This window comes from Ursus maritimus, unplaced genomic scaffold (genome assembly GCF_017311325.1).
Source record: "Ursus maritimus isolate PB19 unplaced genomic scaffold, ASM1731132v1 scaffold_30, whole genome shotgun sequence".
Classification (NCBI taxonomy): Eukaryota; Metazoa; Chordata; class Mammalia; order Carnivora; family Ursidae; genus Ursus; species Ursus maritimus.
In genome coordinates, this window is record NW_024425564.1 from 16,981,732 (window position 1) to 17,003,632 (window position 21,901).

Here is a 21,901-nt window from a genome sequence, read left to right on the forward strand (position 1 = left end):
TCTTAGAACTATAGACACAGACATATATTCTAGTCTAAGTGAAAAATATTTCCAAATCTTAGTATGTTAACATCTCCATTATACAGAGATTAATTTTCTACCCATGTCATTGTTTTGGTGCCAGGGTCTGGGAATTAAAAGCCTATGAGGAATAAAAAACTGGCCATTTCAATCTTCCTGCACTAAAACCAGGCACTTCATTCCTTAGGTCTGCACTCATTCTTGTGGATACTTAGCATTTAGTTCTAATGAGCTTAATTATTTTACTTCTTTGATAGCTTACAACAGAGTGAAAGCCTCAAACTCGAGAGGTTGGCAGAGCTGTTAGTACTATTAGAATAGCGGTAGAGGTTCTGCTGACCAACTGAAATCAAAGAGGCAAAAAATTTAAAACACTAAAAAAACTGTATGATTGCAAAGAATAGCAGTGGCTTTTCCTAAAGGATGAAGGTTGTCATTGAGAAAAGTTTAAATTTTGTGTATAGTCTTTGTTAAAGCGTATAGTAACGTTTCACAGTATTTCAGTACTAGTGGTTCTCCAAGCTTTGCTGACATAGAATCACCCAGAAGCCTTGTTAAAGTTCAGACTGCTGGCCCTGCCCCACAGTCTCTATTTCTAGGTTCAGGGGTGGGGTCCGAGAATCCATTACTCACAGTTTCTTTATTAATATTGATGTTGCTGGTCCTGGGACCACACTTTGAGAACTGTCTTATGCAGCATTTTAATGTTTATAATAATTTATTTATTTAAAATAATAAATTTAAATTTCTTGGAAAAATTAACTTATGTGTAAAGCTCATTCCTTATTAAATAGTTATTTCTAAAATATCTTCATTTTGTATCCTACCTCCTATAGCTCCCTCCTTGGATGGGAATTGAGAGCTTAAGGAATAGGATTTTTGTTTTTCTTCCCTCTGTACTGTTCTCTCCTTTGAGAGTCTGTTGTCAGTTCCTCAAGGTAGAGAAACTCCAAATATTTGTGATTTTCCATTTTTGAATTCATTTGTTTCTACTTTCTTCCTTATTCTTAATTTTATTTGGTTGTCTTTTTACTATTGGAACCCAAAACTTACTTTTACATTTTTCACATTATTAATATGTTTAATGGCATTTTATCTGAGCACAGGTCATAAAATTCTCTCTCACACGTTCACACACGCACACACCAAAATTAAGGAGGTTATAACACTTTGGTACAAAAGTAAGTTTTTCTCCCTCCGTCTCCCAGCCACCCAGTTCTCTTCCTTGGAGGCATCTGCTCTTGTCATAACATTCATGCAGTCCTTATTATTCATGGATTATTCATGGATTCTGTATGTGTGAATTTGCCTAATCGCTAACGTGTGTTTGTAACCTCGAACACTAGGGGTCTTTCGTAGTCATTTGAGGACACGTACAGAGTATTAAAACTTTGATGCACCCATGTTTCTACCTGGGGTCCAACAAGGCAATGCTCTGCCTTCTTATTTCAGTGCTTGCTGTAAACACGTGTCCTTTTTTCCCATCTATTTAGTGCCATGTTTTTCACATTTCTCTGTTTGTTGTGGATGATTTTTGCTGTTTAAAATGGTCCCCAAGAGTGGTGCTGAAGTGCTCTCTCATGCTTCCAAGCTCAAGAAGGCTGTGATGTGCCTAATGGAGAAAGTACGTGTGTTAGATAGCTTCATTCAGCCCTGAGTTATGGTGCTGTGGGTTGTGAGTTCAATGTTAGTGAATCAACAGTATATATTAAATAGAGTATCTTTTAACAGAAACACACATAAAACAAGATTATGTATTGATCAGTTGACAAAAATGTGAACATAGGCTCATAGGAAACTAACTCTGTATTTCCCCTAGGAGCAGTGGTTCAGTATTCACTAATCTAGTGTTCTCAGAGATGTTATAGATCATAGCTACCATGAATAATGAGAATGGTCTGTATATAAATGATTTTCATTTTTTTCTATTTCATATGTATTTTGCAATTTCAATTAATTGCTTCCATGCACTAGCTAATCCTTACAAGTTATGAAACGTATAGAGATATGCAGAACTATATTTTTTTACAGGACAATGTTAGCGGAGAGCACATATAATCTGGACTGATTGGGGCTGATGGAACCCTCATAAGTGGGCCTAAGTTTCACTCTTCTGCCATCTTGCCACTATATTCAGAATATGACTTATTAGCATGCACATAACAGCCTTCTCTGAAGTCAGAAAGAATGTTGTTTGATTTCCATCCTTTTAAATGGCTTGCTAAGTGAACGTCAGTGCTGTACTTTGCTTTTAACTACTTTATCATTGGATGTGCTGTGGGGAGAGGGTAGCACAGTGGAAATGTCACTGCGAGTTAATGAATAGTGTCTTTTCTCAGCAGAACAGTAATAGAGAAATCTATAGCATGGATAATCCTAATGGGGTTCACTCCTTTTGACTTGGAAAAACATTCCTTTTTTTTTTTTTTTTTTTTTTTTTTTTTTTTAAAAAAATTCTTTTTTTTTTTTTTTTTTTTTTTTTTTTAAGGACAAAAACATTGTCCCTGTCCTCCGGTCATTTAAGATCTGGTAGATGGACTAGCTGCTCTTGGATGCGTTGTGAGCGTTTTATGTGCAGTGGGGAACAGAGGAGAGATGGCTCACTTGGGTTTGGGCAAGTATGAAGGATATAAGACATGGTTTCACAGAAACACCATCTCTGGAATTATGAAGCATGTCAATGGGAAGGTGTGTTTTGGTCTGAAAAGAAAATTACCAAGGAACTCCTCAGGACTGTCTGTTGGAAAAAGCAAGGAAGGCCGTTATTTCCCAGGAGAGGGCTGGTAATGGAAGTGGTGGGGACTGACTGGAACTGGAAGAGCCAGAAGGCCTGGACTTCAGTCCTGATGCTGCCGTTTGGCGCTTTCCGTTTTCAGTTAGTATGTGTGACTTTGGACAAACCAGTTTATGTTTTTTTGTAATGTTGTCCTGAGAACAAAATGAAACAGATAATAAAAAGAAGAAAGAAAACCCGTCAGAGAGGAGGCGATGTTCCGTCACCATTTGCAGGTGGAGACATATTTCAGGCTAGTAGCATCTACTTAATGATTGTGGAACTGAGAACCCGCAGAGCCTTCGTGTGCTATAATTTACTCTTTCCTCCACTACAGCCCAGACTCCAGGATTTTGAATGCAGCGACTTTATTTAGAGAATCTTAGATAAAATCAGTTTATTTAGAATATTTAGGAGAAAATAATTTTTAACCTGGAGGCTATTTCTTCTATGTATTTCTAATTGCCGGAAATAGTTTTTAATATGCAGTCTAGGTGAGTTGATTTAAAACGGGTTTTAATTTTACTTGCCATAGCCATTCCACTTGCTAAATTATTTCTGGGTGAAAACTTTATTTTTTTTCATTAGCTGAGTATTTTTTAATTTTAAAACTGTGTGTACATGTACATTAGTAAGGTTATTATACAGTTATCTTAAATGAGGAAGTTAGTGGATAATTATTCTGTCATTCTCTGTATAGTGGAATATGGAGAACCACAGTATATACCTTTCATTAAAAATAAAAATAAATGATAACTAGTAGTTTGGTTCAAGTTGAGAGTTTTGATGTTTTGATGTTTCACTTGAGTTTGGGATGCTAGGGAGCATAAAGGATGAGTTGGAACATTTGTTTAATAGTATGTTTGTGTTTTATATTTTACGTGCATCAAGAGGAACTTTTTCCCTGGCATATTGAGGAAAGGTTCATTCATACTAATGGATACAGTTTATGTGATCTTAATTTTAACTTATGATACTTTTTTTTTTTTAAAGATTTTATTTATTTATTTGACAGAGATAGAGACAGCCAGCGAGAGAGGGAACACAAGCAGGGGGAGTGGGAGAGGAAGAAGCAGGCTCATAGCGGAGGAGCCTGATGTGGGGCTCGATCCCAGAACGCCAGGATCACGCCCTGAGCCGAAGGCAGACGCTTAACCGTTGTGCCACCCAGGCACCCCTGATGATACTTTTCTTAAGTGAAAAATAGTACAAGAGTGGTTGGGAATCTCCCTGCAATTCCAAATATGGTGATATCTTTAGGCATTTATTAACCAATCTTCAAATCAATTTTGTAGCATCTTTGGTCTGCCGTCATTCCCTCATGCATTTGTTTAATTACAGATTTTAACCTTTTGACTTAGGACAACAAAACTCATTTCTCTTGGAACAGAGTGTTGTATTTTTCCATTTGTTTTTGTGTCCATCACAAGATACTTTTCTCTTGAGTACCCCCCCATTCTTGAATAATTAAGAAGCTTCCAGTGTGACAGAACATTTTCAGGTCTCTCATTCTTGAAGATATGGCATTTATTAGCAAAGAATGGTACTGATACTCATTTCTCAACTGAATTTATAGTGATGAAAAGACATCTCTTCTGAATGGGAGCATTGTATATTCAGATAATGACTGTTTTAAAATTGCTTTTCCTGCTCCCCCCCCACCCAGACTTAATTTTAATGAAAGACATTATCTACACAAAAGGTAACTATTACAAAAGAAAACTGAAGTGTCAAGGGATTTCTCAGGCTCTCTGATCCGTGTGCCCTGGCACCATCTCTCATCAGGCTTGCCCTCTATATGCAGCTGCCAAGTTTTCTTGCGTAATTGTCTTGACAAGTGGTATACTCGTTAATATTGCAACTGGGCCTTTGCCAGTCCGTGGAAGCCATGTGCCCCAGGCAGCCAAGTCTAGTGCCAATTTCTTGCTGGTGGCTTTAATCCATGCCTTAAATACATTGTTGAAACCAATGATGGATAAATAAATAGTCACTTAAGGTAAGAAGTACTTTCATTTATCCATGCAAGATAAGAGCATTTTTGAAAGCTAAGGGGCCGCTGGTGTTTCTGAGCTGTAGACCTTCTTGTATGCTGGCACAACAGCTTCCTGCCTTGGAGGCTTTCCTTTTGTCGCTTACATGCTCCAGAATCCATCAGAAAAACACATTTTGGTGAATCCTTAGAGAGAAGAGATTATTCACTTTATTCTCTTCAGTGCTGTTAAAGTGCCCAAGGTAGAAAAGCGACGTTGTTGTTATCAGGGCCTATAGTCATTTCTAGGAATTAGGCACACCAGATGCTCTGCAAAATAATTGTGTCTAAATGGACAAAAGTCAAGGAAAGCGTATGGGATGCTCTCAGTACAACTGTGTGTTAAAATGTTCTCCTAGGCATTTCATTTTATTGCAGATTAATGTTTTCAAATATACAGCGTCCATTTGAGCCTATATTGGCTATTTTCCGTGGGAGAGACGTACATGTCCACAGGTTATTGCTGCTAGGTTCATTTGGCATGAAAACTGAGTATTTCTATTTTAAACATCCAGGTTATTTATATTGACTTCAACTCAGCCAGCAGGAGATACATTTTTGTGGTGCCCAGTTATTTCCAGAATTTGTAGAAACTGTATCTTTAGCTCTTCTGCACATCAAAGCTGGACTCTTGGTTTTCTATTCTTTGTGTCTTGCACAGAACCCCTCCCAGAATAACCTTCTTCGTTACTCTGCAAGGTAGAGCTATGTAGATAGCGTGCCCTTGTCTCTGATGACTGACTTCATTTGCATGTGGCCTTTTTCTTGATAGTCTCACTCTCAGGAGGAAAGAGCTCTGGCTGGGGTGACCAGGACCCGGGTGTGTGCAGTTTAATTTGTAAGACTTTTGTCCTATTTGACGAAGTTTCAACTGTGTTCTTGGCTTCTGTAGCAATTTTGAGAGAGAGGCCACACACACAAACTTTTATGAGAGCATATTGTTATAATTGTTCTATTTTATTATGAGGTGCTTTTGTTCATCCCTTACCGGGCCTCATTTGTAAGGGAAACTTCATCACAGGTGCGTATGGAAACAACAGGACGTATAGGGTTCGTTACTATCCACAGTTTTAGTCATCCAGTGGGTGTGTCGGAACATATCCCCCGTGAATAAGGGGGGACTAGTATATATGCATTTTACTTAGGAATGATTATTTATGTAAGATAGCAGAGGTAACCAGAGAAGTATTTTCTGAACAGTTTATTTCCACTTATATCAGCAGTACAAGCTCACTAACGAAAAGCTGGACTGGCAGAAAAATGAAATTTTGTTGTTCCTAGTTAACTGGTTCATACAGCCTTACTTTTCAACTTACTGTGAAAAGTAATGTTTTCGACGTTACTTTCTCCTAACCCAACACTGGGACATCTTTAATGGAGCCTGGTGACCAAAGAATTTTATGTCCTTGATAACCTTAAAGGCAAAAACTGCCAGTTATTTTTCCAGCAAAAGACAGGTTACTTGGACATAAAAGAGAATTGCAATCCTGGGACGAACAAGCTCTGCCCACACGGAAGGCAGGTTTTTTCAAGGAGAAAAAGAGGAAGTTGGGAAGGCAGTTATGAAGGAAAAGTCCCTTGGAGCAAACTGAGAGTTCTAAGTGTGGTGGCTTCTCCTTGGCTGAGCTGTTGCCTGGGGAATGGGGAAAGGGTCTCTTCCTTCGGCTTCCTTCCATGTGCAACGTCAAGTCTCTCCTTGGGTCTGCAGTTGATTAAGAGTGGTAGGGCTCCCCTGCCGAAACCTCCCGACTTTGTTTTAGTGAGTTTCCCATTATTACACACATTTAAAAAAAAAAGAATAAAACTGCATGCTTGCTGTAGTTAATAGATTCCTCAGGTTCCACAGCTTTCAGCACAAGAACTGTACAGTACAAGAACTCAGCCTTAAAAATGCTATTTGCGCAGTTGCTAATGCTTGAGATGAGGTCGATGCGTCAACACTACAAATGCTTGGTCCTGACATGGGTGGGACCACGGTGATGTTCGAAACTGAACCCTCAAAGAAGACGCTGAAGGAAACCGTGGCGCTGATGAAAAGATTATGTCACACTTTTCTTCTTATGCCAGAAGTTGATCACCCAGAAGAGTAATAAGTTGAGTAAATGCTGAATTTGATAATGTCATACCTCCTATACATTCCTTGAACGGTGAGGAAATTGCTGGAATTCAGGCCAGCACGAGGAGAGTAGTGCCGATGATGATGACATCGTGAACGCACATGTGCTAATGCGATTGGTAATAAAAATACATATTTGGTTTAGCCCATGTTCCCCACACATAGCTCCTAAAACCCTTGTAGTTTCTAGTTGTAATTGTAACCCATAAGAGCATCTTCTGTGACAGTATTTAGTTTTGTTCCCAGTACCAGAAGAAGTTCCAGGGCCGTAAGGTGAAGTGGGTGTCTTTGGTTACTCATATAATAAACCCTTTTCTAGCACAGCTGAGTTTATCTTTATAAAGTGATGTTCAGCAAGCCCCTAGGTAGCCTGAGGATGGGGGCTGACTGCCAAGGGAACCAGCTAGACCTTTGAGGAGGGGGAGAGGGGCTGGAAATTGAGCTCAGCCACCATGACAGTTGATTTAATCAGGCCGGCCTATGGAATGAATCCTCCATAAAAGCCCCAAAGGGCGTGTTGCGAGAGCGTCAGAGTTGCTGCTCACGTGGAGGGTGGTGTACCCAGAGAGGGCGCGGAAACGCCACCCTCCTTCCCACAAACCTTGCCCTTGGCGTCGCTTCTATCTGGCTGTTTCTGGACTTATGTATTTTTATTTTTTTTTTATTTTTTATTTTTTTTTAAGATTTTATTTATTTATTTGACAGAGATAGAGACAGCCAGCGAGAGAGGGAACACAAGCAGGGGGAGTGGGAGAGGAAGAAGCAGGCTCATAGTGGAAGAGCCTGATATGGGGCTCGATCCTGGAACACCAGGATCACGCCCTGAGCTGAAGGCAGACGCTTAACCGCTGTGCCACCCAGGCGCCCCTGGACTTATGTATTTTTATAATAAGCCGGTAATATAGTAAGTAAACGGTTTTCCAGAGTTCTGCTCTAGCAAACTAATTAAATCTCTGATGTATGGCTGGTCATCACCTGGACTAGCGATCGGCCTTTAAAGCATGGCGAGAGGGCAGTCTTGTGCTGAGCTCTTAACACGAGCTGCTCACTTCTGTCTCCGGGTAGATAGTGTCAGATTCAGTAAATTGTGGGACACCCAGCTGGTGTCTGCAGAGAATTGGAGAAGTGCTTGGTGGTGTCGGAGAACACACCTCACAGCAGGTGAAAAACCCCATGAGCGCTGTGGTGAAAGCTGGCCTTGGAGCAGTGAGTGATAACAGCAAGCAAGGGGACACTCAGTTGAGGAGAGCCCGCCAGGACAGAAATCCCTGTTAGAGAGACAGGAGACTGGAACAAGCCTTTTTAACTTCCCTGTGTCAGGGCTGGCCCATCATCAGATGGCCGGATTGAGGCTGATGATTACCAGGAGGATAGTTAATACTGCCGCACTTCTGTGAGATCCTCTGACCTCCCCATACAATGACCTGCATGTGAAACACAGATATTAGCTTAGTTTGAGCTAAGTTTTAGTGAAAATTTTCCTTAGAAATATGGGGTTTTTTTTTTTTTTTACTAAAATATAGTGTAATATTATTTAGCTTTAACATGTATTAAAGACCTCATTAATGTATATAATTGAAAAGCACTTGTTTGGTATAGGATATGATATCATTTTCCCAGAAAATCTGAATATCTTCGTGATTGACATTGTGATTGTGACAGTTGGTTTATACCTAGGGAGAGGAAATCGGAAAGGCAGAGAAGTTGTTACATGCCAAGCATTCCACCTGCATTTTTATAAAAAATAAGTGCTTCGCTGGTCACTTAGAGTAATTAATTGTCTATGGCCATGTTAACATTTATCCTGGCATTTCTTCTTGATATAAGTGGGTTTAACACAGGCCTTTAAGATGGCTAGAGCTCAACTCAACAGATATTTTTATTTTTTATTTTTTTTAAAGATTTTATTTATTTATTTGACAGAGATAGAGACAGCCAGCGAGAGAGGGAACACAAGCAGGAGGAGTGGGAGAGGAAGAAGCAGGCTCATAGCAGAGGAGCCTGATGTGGGGCTCGATCCCATAACGCCAGGATCACGCCCTGAGCTGAAGGCAGACGCTTAACCGCTGTGCCACCCAGGCTCCCCTCAACAGATATTTTTAAAACAACAACTTCTTATAATAATAGTTCAACTCTTTCAAAATAAGAAAGTTTATTTTTTTTAAAGATTTTTTTTAAAGATTTTATTTATTTAAGAGAGAAAGAGCACAGGCAGGGGGAGTGGCAGGCAGAAGGAGAAGGAGAAGCAGGCTCCCCACTGAGCAGGGAGCCTGATGCGGGCTCAATCCCAGGGTCCTGGGATCATGACTTGAGCCGAAGGAAGCGCCCCTCAAAATAAGAAAGTTAAATTAAAAATGTAATAGATTCTCTTTAGAAAGTTTAGAAATACAAAAATACAAAATAGAAAATAGGACCAGGTACTATACCTATTAAATTGTGTTTAGTTCCTCAATAGAGTATGCACATATTTATAGGTAGATAACATATTTGCATGGTTAGATCATATCATATCATACATACAATTTTATATCCTATTTATCACTTTATAAGTATATGGTTATATCATTAAAACTCTTTGAAACCGTTACACTTTATGAGTGCATAATATTTTATTGTATGGTTCTATAATTTACTTAATCACTCCCTTGTTGGGGGGATGTTTATGTTGTTTCTAATTTTTTTGTATTATAAATCCTATTGTAGTGAAACTTCCTTGTGTTTATCTGCTGTCTTCATTTACATTATTTCCTTGTGATAAATTCCTAGAAGGGTAATTACCCTGTCAAAGGGTGTGAACAGTTTTAAATGTCTTAGGAGTGCTGAATTGTTTTCTAGAAAGGTTGCACCAATAACACTCTCACTAGTACCATAGAGAGCTGCCTTTTTAGAGACTTTTTTTTTGTATTCATACTACTCAGCAGGAACATAAGCACACCCTTTGCCTTGCCCTTTTAGGAGTAAAAGTTAATAGAAGTTGGCCATTTCCCTACCCTTATTTAGTGGAGTAAAATGTACAAACTGTGTGTTGACTGAGCCGCGATTCATATTTCTTGGTAGAAAATGTTTAAGTATTGCATCTGGGGGTTAATGGTATGTGCCTGATCTTTTTCATATGGTCATGACCATATGTGAGTTATGTTTGCTTACCATGGCCCTTTCTGGTAAGCCAATTGTGCTTGGGAGAAATTACCAGTCCGGCAGACTTAATGCACTGCTTAGTTTCTTTTACATACAAGACCGAGGGAGATTGAAAGGAAAGACTGTTTAAACCATTACAAAATTCATTCATTCTAACAACAAACATTTACTTGGTGTTTTGCTGGTTCTAGTCATTTGAGCTAGATTTATAGTGGTAAAGAAAGCTTACAGTGTTCTCATGTGGCCTGTCGAACAACCAAAAGAATCCAAATATAATCTGTGACCATATAACAGGATACCTTATGTACCTTTTAATTTTTATTTATTAATTTAACTTAATTTCATTTTTAAAATAAAAATTATATATACTTAAGGTTATACAATATAACGATTTGATACACATATATATGAAATGATTTCTACAGTCAGGCTAATTCACTATCATTTCCTCACATAGTTACCATTTTTTTGTGTCTAATGAGAAGTATCTGAAATCTACTGTCTTAGTGAATTTCCAATATTCAGTACAGTATTGTAAACTGTAGTTGTTGTCAGGCTGTACATTAGATGTCTAGACTTACTCATCTTACCGACTGCAACTTTGTAGCTTTTGACCAACATCTTTCCATTTCCCCCTCCTCTGCATTCCTGGTAACCACCTTTCTACTCTTTATGCTTCTGTGTACTTGATTCTTTTAAATTCTGCATTACAGGTGAGATCTTAAGTGGGCTTAAGAGTAGAATGAACATCTACCTGGGAAATAGGCCGCTGGGTTATCACCTCTGACTAATTGATTGGCTGCACGTCTTTGGGAATATAGCTAATCTGTGACTTGGCTTCTTTATCTGCAAAATATGAATGTTGGGCTTAATGATTTCTGTGATCCTTTCTAGTTATCAAAATGTGTAAATTTTTCTGCAGATTGAATATTATCTCTGTCTATAAGCTGAAATCCATGTACTATTTCAGAAGCTTAGTTTGTGTACTAAAATACAATCTTGGGAATCAGTTTTGATTGTTTTGGGTATGGAATTTTCATTTTTCTTATATGAGGGTCTAGATCTGCCCTGTCCAATATGGTATCTACTAGTCATATGTGGCCAATTTAAATTAGAATAAAGTTAAAGAAAATGAAAATGAAATCCCTCAATCGCATTGGCCAATACTCAGTAACCATATATGGCTGGTGTCTACCATATTTGACAGTGTGGATATAGGATGTTGCTGTCATTGCAGAAAGTTCTGTTGGATGACATGGACCATTGTTTTTTGGTCAGAATAAGCTCTGTTTTGGTAAATAAGGATAACATTTGTATCAAAAAGGGCTGGGAAAAGTGATCCGGTATCTGTTTAAGATGTAGTGCTTAGGGTACGCTAGGACTTCTTTAACCCCCCATTTAGTTCCAATGTCAGTTTTTCAAGATGTCTTCTCCTAGTTGGAACATAGAACTACGTACATTGATTTTGACACTTGAAGAAAATGAACTTTGGCCTCACTTCCCTAAGGATTTCACAGTGTTAAAATGTCACTATATAATTTTGCTTTAAAAATAATTTTTTTAGAGTTTCAGTTTGGGATGATAAAAATGGTCCAAGGATAGATGGTGGTGATGTTGCACAACAGTGTGAATGTACCAAGTGCCACTGAACTGTGCACTTAGAAATGACGAACTAATGTTACATATATTTTAACTGCACAAAAACAATTTGCTCTGATTAGAAGGAAAATGAGTGTCCGGGTAGTATCAAAATAAAGTTGTGAGTATATTGTATTTCTGCTTCAGGAGGAAGAGTAGAGGGTTTAATTCTGTCACATCTGTCCCAGTCTGGGTTTTCCAGGAAGCAAATTCTGAGATGAAGATTAGCGTGCAGGATACTTATTAATTATGTGGTGTTGCTCTTGACATCAGCACCTGTGGGGGACTGGGAAGAAGCAGGATTAGGCAGAGGGGGAAGTAGAGCTTCAGCACAGTCTCAGTGAAGATCTCAGCCACCTGCATGGGGGCCTTTCAGCCAGCCTTGTCCTGAAACATACCCCTCGCTGTAATGGATGCAGACTGCCCCTGGAAGGGTGTGTGATTTTGGGCAAGTCTCTTTCTTTAGGTGAGGCTATCTTTGAAGTTTTTATTTATTTATTTAAGTAATCTCTCCAACCAACGTGGGGTTCGAACTCATGACCCCGAGATCATGAGTCCCATGTTCGTCCGACTGAGCTGGCCAGGCGCGCCTAGGTGAAGCTATCTTTAAAAGAGGCTGAAACCTGAGGAGCATCTGAGTGCATGATGAGTCCTCCATTCTTGAGGGCGGATTTGGGTGGTGCAGCACAGTTACTTGGGGTCATACCAACCTCAAGCCAGAAGTCTGTTTTCTAATCCACATTTCTGGACTATGTAAATAGAGGACCAGAAAGTAAGGGGAAAAGTGCTCTTGTGGTGCTAGGTACCAATAACCAAGAACATAAGAAAGAGCAGGCGCCACTCAGATTTTTCAATTCTTTTTCTCATTTGGGTTAATTATTTGTAATTGTTTATTTTTTCTTATAAAATTATATGATAGCTATAAGTAAATGTCCTTTAGTGTGACATATTTTTTTATGTCCTCTGATCTTTAATTAGTCAAAATAGCTTAAAATACTGTATGTTTGCATAACTTGGCATGACCAAAGAAGGAAGGAAAATATGGAATGAATTAGCCCATACTGTACAATGGGAGAAACCATCCCCTTATCTTCACAGGTACCATCATCAACAAACAATAGCAGTGAGTACCTTTTATAGGGCTCTGAGGCACTCACTCTGAAGCCAGCAGAGTGATTTTGCCTCCTTCTGACTTTTATGGGGAAATGTATCAAAAGAAAGTCAGCACGAACTTACCTGAATAGCCATTTAAAAAGAGTCTGGCCCATTGCAGGCATCTCAAAATGTCCTTGTAAGTAATAAAGAAAAAAAGTTCATTGCATTTTTTAGTAGTGTTGACTATCTCTAGCATATTATTTTTAAGTCATGATAGGGTGAGAGGTACATAGAGTTCTTTATATATTTAATGCATGACATTTTTATATTCATTTTATAGAACTATAACTTTGTACCACTGGCTAAAGAAACTCTTATTTACACCTTTGTTTTTTGTGCCCTTTTTGCCTCCATCTTATTTCTCTTTTTCAGTGGCTTAGAGTAGAGTAGAAATCTCATGGGATTTTAAAGTTAGAGACAAGGATTTGAGGCCCCTATTTGCTACTTTTATCCACGGGAATTACATCATTTGAGAACCAGTATTTCTTTTTCTGTGAATTGTGACTAATAATTGTGTGTACCTTAGTAGGTGTTATTGGAATCAGTAATAAGATGCATTTGAAATTATTTTATAAAGTGTAAAGCATTCTTATTATGATGTATATTTTTCAAAAGCTCATATTGACTTCTTGATAAAAGAGCTGTACTATTGCTCATATAGGCTGACTTTAACATGATTGGCTGGTCTAAAGATAGGCCTAACATTCAGTTAAGAAGGTTCTGGGGGCTCAAGAGATTAGGGTGAAGTAGGTTAAAATGGAGGGTGTGCCAGGATGATAGATTATCTGGTGCTGAGTAGTATTCAGATCGGTATACTTATCTCCACCAGCTACCACAACCCTTGTTAGGTGACTTTCTTGGATTCGTATAGAATGTTTATTAATTTTTACTTATTTATTTTTTAAAATCAATAACCTTTAAGTCTGTCTAGAAAAATCTTCTAGTAACTGCTCTCTGCTGTTAGGTCGTTCCTGGATAACAGGTCACCAATTAATATACTTCCTTTTGGCTGACTCCTGACATTCCAGTAACCACGCCAGCCAGTCATCCTTGTTCCTCTGCACATTCAGAACTTACACTTTCTTTAAATCCGTTTCCTTTTTCCTTTACACTTTCTTTAAATCCGTTTCCGTTTTCCTTTTCAAATTTCTCATATTTCTCTGAATTTTTATTTTCTGCAGATGACTCTTAAATGGATTCCTCTTAATTTCATGCATAGCGCCCTCCCCTGACCCTACTATCTAATATTCATAACTTTCATCCTAAACTATAGCATTCTTCTTTGAAAAAAAAATCTCATTTACTTGGTGAAAATTGAGATCATACAGAATTTTTTTCTTTATAAATCTAAAGCTTTCCTTGGGAGATTAGGACCATCTATTACAAGTTCCCTCAGCTTCCCTTCCTTTAGTTTCAGAAGTTTTAAATATTTTTATTTGTTCTCTCTTTGGTATCATCCTTCATTTTTACATTCTGTTCATTTCTTGACCCATTATAATCTGAATTCTGTCCTCACTCAGCCATTGAAATTGCCCTGCTGATGGTCATCTTGTCAAATAGTTCTTTACTTTGCCACCTACCTAACCTCTTTGTTATGTTTTATTCTGTTGACTAATTTTTTCCCCAGCCTTTCCTGTTTTTCCTCTTTCACTTCTTCCCTCCTCTTTCATCCAGTATCAGGTGAAGTGCTAGACTCTGGGTATACGAAGAATTACATGAGAGAGGGTGGTGGTGGTGTATGCTTTACCCTGAAGAATCACATAGTCTAGGGGCACCTGGGTGGCTCAGTCGGTTAAGCGTCTGCCTTCGACTTGGGTCTTGATCCCAGGTTCTTGGGATTGAGCCCCACATCAGGGTTCCTGCTCAGTGGAGAGCCTGCTTCTCCCTCTCCCTCTGCTGCTCTCCCTGCTTGTGCTCTCTCTCTCTGTTAAACAAATAAATAAAATCTTAAAAAAAAAAAAAAAAAAAAAAAGAACCACGTAGTCTAACAACAAGACCAACAAATAGTAATGATACAGCCTGCTAAGGATTGCACATACAGTGACATTTAGGTTCAGAAAAGACCTGCTTTCCATCTAGAAACTCTCTGCCCCTAGCTTTGTGATATTGTACCCTTTGGTTCTCTTCGGGCTTACTCTTTATATACCCTTATCTTAAACAGGGTAATTTCCATGAGTTTGGTCTTTTGCCCATTTTTATTTTTGCTCTTACCTGCTCATGGTTTATCATATACCTTTATAATGTTAACTCTTAACTCTATACACATAATTTTCAAGGCCTACATTTCTAGCATTAATCTCTCACTTCATTTTCAAACCCAGACCTCAGACTGATTCCTAGAAATTATAACATGGCTATCTTCAGTCGTATTTAACTTTAACCTATCCAAAGCTGTTTCCCTCTCCAACCACAAATACACATATGAAAATCATTTGAACAAACAAAATTCATCCTGTGTTTCCTGTCTCAGTGAATAGCTTTACTGTTTTCTCTGTTATGTGGTCTCTAGAAGTCTCTGTGTCATTTTTAACTCTCGATTCAACTCATCTTTTATGTATGAGGCATTGAGTTAAGTATATTATGAACGGGATCTAGTTTAATTCTTTTACTATGAGGTAGGTATTGTTTTCTATGTTTTTAGACATGAGAAACTTGAGAGTCAGAAAGGTCAAGCCCCATGTCCAAGAGTAATACACAGAACCTGAGTGGCTGACTTAGGGTCACACCCACGTGGCTGTCTCTGCAAAGTGTGGTCTTGCGCCCTTTGTATTGTATCAACTCCTCTCACAGTTGGGCTCACTGTGTCTTCTGTACCAGTATTAGCACATTTAACATCCACATTTATACTTTTGTTACTTTCAGTGGTTCTATAATCTGCATATATTTGTGACTAGGAAGATATTCTTAAGAGTGTGGAAGATCTTTTCAGTGAATTAAGCTAAAACGGGCTCAGCAAGCTTTTCCTGTAAAGAACAAGATAGTAAGTGTTTTAGGTCTTTGTGAGCCGTACAGTCTCTGTGGCAACTATTTAGCTCTGCCTTTGGGGTAGAGAAGCTACCACAGACAATATATAAATGAATGGGCATTGCTGCATTCCAACAAAACTTTATTTACAAAAACAGGACATGGGGGATGTGGCTTACCAGTTCTTGGTTACATAGTATTTCATTTCTACTATCTAAACTAATGGGTTTTATTTGATTTATTAGTTTATTCATTCACACATTCATTTGTGCATTTAAAATGCATTTATGTATAATCTAAATTGCTCAGGTAAGAGAGAAGTTAAGAGAGGTAATTAAAGAGGTGTAATTTGAATTTAACAGTTGGGAACTATTGCTTGAGAAGTGTTTGAGTTGGTCAGAGTTCTGAACTTTGTCCATGGAGAGGTGAATGAGTTTGTGCAAGTTGCATGATCTCTTTGAGTATTAGTTTCTTTGTAAAGTGGTAGGAATAGTGCTTACCTCACAGCATTGTTGAAAGTGTGAGATGGAAGCCCACCTTATCAATAGAGGTATGACTGCCATTGGTAGTGTCATTTTCCTTGGTCTCCTGTGTTTTCCACATGAACTCTTTCTCTTTCTTTCTTTCTTTCTTTCTTTCTTTCTTTCTTTCTCTAAAGATTTTATTTATTTGCAAGAAAGAGCATGAGTTGGGGGGTGGGGAGAGGCAGAGGGAGAAGCAGTCTCCCCGGGATCATGACCTGAGCTGAAGGCAGATGCTTAATCGACTGAGACACCCAGGTGCCCGGAACTGTTTCTTATAGAGAAATTTAAGAGACAAAAAGAATGGAATCTCCTTCTCAGATGGAAGTGGGGAAGCTATCATAATCATTATTCTCTCTCTGTAATAGATGACAATAGGGAAAAAAAAAACGCAAATAATTGTTTTGGGTGGGGAGAAATGATAGTGGGGAATATGTGTCAGGGCTGAGCAGATAAAAAGTCTGGAAAGGAAGACAAGAAAATTAAACTTTTCTCGGTAAACTAAGGCTGGGTGAGGAGAACAAAGAAGGGGCATGAGGATGGGGCACATATGTGGAAACAGGACCTGGAAATGGGTTTAGATGTGGGAAGGGCTGGGAACCGAGAAGGAAAAGGTAGTCAGCAACCCATGAACAACTGCACCATTAGCAGCGTCCCCAGAATTCTGAACTTTGCATAACAGCATATGCCTTTGGAGGGAGGAGATGCTTTCTTGTGTCTTGCCAAGGGTGCTGAGCTGGGTAGCTAACAACCTAACAATGTGACTTCGCGCTAAGATGTAGAAGGTGGCACATTCATATTTAAAATTCGTATCTGTTGCATTGACAAGCCAGCGAACACCGTAGATGGGAAGACAGATTTCCGCTGAAGTTCAGACAGAAACACTTTTTGAAACAACTGACAAAATAGTGCCATAAAGGAATAAATCCAGGGAGTTCCTGGGCATCTTCTCTCTTGATGGCAGTCTCCTGCACAGGTGGTGTGCACAGACTTCTAATAAGCAGTGACACGTATGCATGATAACTTAACTTGTAGCTAGATAGTTTCAGTTCCAGTTTTGAATCAGGGGCACTGTGCTGCCTGGGTACATACTCACTGTGCTTTTGATGTCACTTGAAACAATAGAGCTGCCTCCTAATGCAGCTTACTATCACGAAGGTAGGTATTTTCTTTGTATGGTTTAGGGCCCTCGAAATGAAATAACCACATGGTTGTATGCTTTAAAGTAGTCCAATAGATAAAAAAATTCCAAAATTTTGAAGATGATTTGGGTGATTTAATAAGTTCATAATAATTTTTTTTTCGAACAAAGGGATAAAGCAGCTAAAGATTTTCATTACTGAGACCCCTGAGTCAGTTTAAAACTTGTTTCTGTGACCATGGGGAATGAACACTACATTAGTGGTCCAGAATCTTCCACCGTTGTCTTAACTCTTCCAGTACTCTAGAGTTCAGTCAGCTCTACCTGGATCTTTGTCACTTGATCTGTGACATGAACAGCCTGTATCAGATGACTGCAAAAGGGACTTTCCACTGTGAAATTTGATGCTCTTCTTAAATTAATTAATGTGGTGCTCTTCTTAAATTCTAGGCATTTTTAAAAAAGACTATTTATTTGAGAGAGAGCAAGAGAGAGCACAAGTGGTGGGGTGTGGGGCGTGGAGGGAGAGGGAGAAGTAGGCTCTTAGCAGGGAGCCCTCGCTGGGCTGATCCCAGGTTCCCAGGCTCCCAGGATTATGACCTGAGTCAAAGGCAGATGCTTAACTGACTGAGCCACTCAGGCACCCCAAATTCTAGGAGGGTTTTTAAAAAGATCTGGTCTGTACTCTGTCTTCGGGCTGCTCTGTATCCCTTCCCAAGTAAGTGTAGCCCCGTTCCTGGTTTACTGTAGGTGCATAGTAGAAACTTGTTTTTTTTAGAAAACAAAAAATATAATGGTGGGATGCTGCATTGGTATTTAGTTTAAATGACACGACCAGATGTGAGGATAGAAAAGATTCGCATTTTATAAAAATAACTTCAGCCGTCCATTCGTATAGTCTATCACTTTGTGTAATATTTCCTTAAGTTGTTCATTTTTAAAATTTATTTTTAATTTTTTTATTTTAAGATTTTTATTATTAGAGAGTGAGCAAGCACAAGTGGGGGGGGCAGAGGGAGAGGGAGAAGCAGGCTCCCCACTGAGCAGGGAGCCCGATGCTGCTAGATCTCAGGACACCAGGATCATGGCCTGAGCGGAAGGCGGACGCTTAACCTACTGAGCCACCCAGGCACCTGGGTTTTTTCATTTTTATTTTTTCATTTTTATAAATATTAAATATAAATAATTACCATCCAAAGTGGTGTATTTTATTTGAAACATCCAAAAAAGTTAGTGTAGTAACAGTTTTGTAACATTATGTAATAACATTTTATAATATAGTGGAATAATGCAGAAGTCACGTCTGTCAAAGGTAAGCAGAACTTTGTAGGTAAGGAGGATGACAGGCAGAAACGTGCAGGATTCCTGTCTCAAATATCCTCTCTTCGGCTGTATGTAGTCATGTGCTTCTTTTAATAAATGAGACATTGTTAGGGTCAGCCAAGCCCTGTCTTTTAGACGATCCCTCTAAACTTTTTGATTTTAGAATACAGTCCAAATCAAAGCGAATTGTCACATTTAAAGTTTTGTTCAAACTGAGGGATTCAGGACGCAACATGATGTGATAAAGGAAGTTTTCCCATGGAAGGACAGCTAGAGAGTAGGGACCTAAAAGAGATGTTCAAGGTTCTTTGGATTTAGAGCAGTACCTATTAAGCAGATTTCCTTAAGGGAATCTTCTGTCTGTGTGGAGGAGGCATTGGGGGAAACAGATGTCAGTGGGACAATGGGAGGCTAGAAGGAGACACAGAGGACGGGTTTACTTTTTACAGAGTGAAGCTTGACTTGTGCTTTGCATGTGTGCTCTTTCCAGAATCTGTGAAAGAAGGTTCTACAATGGTTTGCTCGGCTCTCAGGAGAGTTGCCCACATGCATGTTTACCTGGTGAGGAAGGCCAGTAGTGTCTCCACAGGCCATCATCATCACCAGGCCTTGGGCTCGAGAACTGCTGCTTCAGAGTTTGCTGCTCGAGGAGCTCCAGGTGGCGCGGTGGAGGTACTGGGCAAATCCTACCCTCGGGATGACTACAGCAACCTCTCCCGGAAAGTCCTCTCCAGGGTCGGCAGGAATCTGCACAACCAGCAGCATCACCCGCTCTGGCTGATCAAGGAGAGGGTGAAGGAGCACTTCTACAAGCAGTACGTGGGCCGCTTTGGGACTCCGCTGTTCTCGGTCTATGAGGACTTTTCTCCAGTGGTCACCACCTGGCAGAACTTTGACAGCTTGCTCATCCCAGCTGACCACCCCAGCCGGAAGAAGGGAGACAACTATTACCTGAATGGGACTCACATGCTGCGAGCTCACACGTCCGCGCACCAGTATGACCTGCTGCACGCCGGGCTGGATGCCTTCCTGGTGGTGGGCGATGTCTACCGGCGCGACCAGATCGACTCCCAGCACTACCCAGTGTTCCACCAGCTGGAGGGTGTCCGACTCTTCTCTAAGCACGAGGTGAGTCTTGAGACTGTTCTTACCATTGATAGACAGCATGGACATTCTTGTCGATCTCACTAATGTTTATCTCAGTGAAACCAGTTGTCCTTGATCTCATTTTGCCTTTGTGAATTATACATCCTTGATGGTTTCCTTTGTACAGGCCGAGCCTCAATATTTTTTGATGATTTGCTGTGTTAGTACCTACAGAAACGAGTGGGCCTTTGTTTTCCCTCGTCTGACCTTGGTCTTACCATACTGACCTGCCTTTCTCTGGGTTTCTTCATATGAATGAATTGTCAGTGGCTCAAATTTATCCTCGGTCTAGGATGGTCAAGATACAATGCTGCACCCTATGGTTAGGTTATTCTAGTTCTCAGTTAGTAAAAATTAATTAGGTATTCATGCTATTAGAAATTAATGAATTTCTTAAACAGTAGAGGGACTGGCAGTTTTATTGGCTTAGATTGGAAACCGTGTTCTGTTCCCAAACTCTTCCCTTATCTTTCCTTCCTTCCACATTTGTAGGTGTTTTACGTTTTTTTTTTTCTTTGTGAAATGTCTTAGCTGTTGCTATTCCTGAGGTATATGTTTGGATGCTTAGAGATTTTTGATCAGCAAATCTGATATTCTGGTTATTCTCAAAAGCACCCAACACTTTGCATGCTTGTGAGCTGGTATTATAATATACTGATTTCCTAATTTTTTTTTTTTTGGCAAATTGTAAAAATCCTTAAAAGCTTGAGTCTGTTTCCTAAAAACCTGCAATACCATTTGTCTTTCATTCATATATTGTTAAATCTCTGTTTTTATGTAAGAAACAAATGGAATCAAATGAGGCACAGGAGATATTTCACTTTACCCCTTTCGCACTTCTTCCATACATGTTCACCGAAACAGGAGGAACAGTTCCCTTCTGTGCACAGACGCTAAATGGGTTGTTGGACATGGAAAGGAATGGTATATGATCCCTAGGCTAAGAAGGAGGCATTGTTTTGTTGTATTAAGTGAGTCACGTTGTATAGACAACTGTTTGCCTCAGGATGTGCTGTTTTCCTGTGAGTCTGTGATCCTACGGCAGTAGGTTAGCTTTACACGAAAAGGCCATCCACGCTTGATCGCAGAGCAGCTTAAATGAGCATTCTTACTACTTGGAATAGCTGACTAGTTTCTAAGTTAGGATTAACACTATTAATAAGGGTATGGGTTTATTAGGAAACGAAAAGGAAACAAACATAGGTCAAAGTCTAGGAAATATGAGCAAGTGATAGAATGTCGGTACAATTAACGTGCCGATGTGCTGGAGGAGATGTATGCTAGTAATATGGTGTCGGGTCCCAGCAGCCGGCAGGTGCTCAGCCTAGCTTACCTCATTAAAAACATGAGAAAGGAAAGTGCTCACTGATTTGTAAGCCTGAATGCCATGAAAGTGACAGTGAAAGCTTTGAGACTAGCATTTTAATGGAGGAAAATCCAGGCTACAGGAAGAGGGATAGGAAACTAATCTTTATCTTGTTTCATACTTGTTTATGGTCCAGTCCAATTTAGTCAACAGCAGACATGGCTAATCTAGACTGATAATGTTACTGTATATTCTGCCTTATCATTAAAAAAATTATATATGCACACACACACACGTATATAACTAGTAATATAGTTTGATGGGGAATTCCCTGTTCATCGCTTCATTTATTCCTCGTAATAAAACCCTTGTGAGATCAGTTATTTCCACTTCGACCATGAGGAATCTGAAGTCTCCAAAGGTTGCCCGAGGTTATCCACCCCGTTGGTGGCAGGGCTGAAACTTGAACTCAGGTCTTCTGAGTTCATTGCCCATTCTGCTATATTCTGTTGCTTTTCAGGGAGCTGCTTTGTAAGTGGGACCTGCTTATGACCCAAGTGGACCGTTAGTTTTAAGAATGGTGTTGAGAAGAGAGAGGTTTTGTTTTGTTTTGTTGTTTAAAAGCCTGGT

At 39.4% G+C, this 21,901-nt stretch overlaps 1 protein-coding gene across 2 annotated transcripts in view; it reads left to right on the forward strand.

Moving 5' to 3' along the window:
• The window catches only part of FARS2 (phenylalanyl-tRNA synthetase 2, mitochondrial), a 524,673-nt gene that overhangs the window by 115,147 nt on the left and 387,625 nt on the right, over positions 1-21,901 (forward strand). For both annotated transcript variants that reach the window (XM_040645022.1, XM_008692843.2), the window contains exon 2: positions 19,310-19,947. In XM_040645022.1, coding sequence (XP_040500956.1) covers positions 19,333-19,947 — 615 coding nt within the window. In that variant the 5' untranslated portion in view covers positions 19,310-19,332. The remainder of the gene's footprint in view (positions 1-19,309; positions 19,948-21,901) is intronic.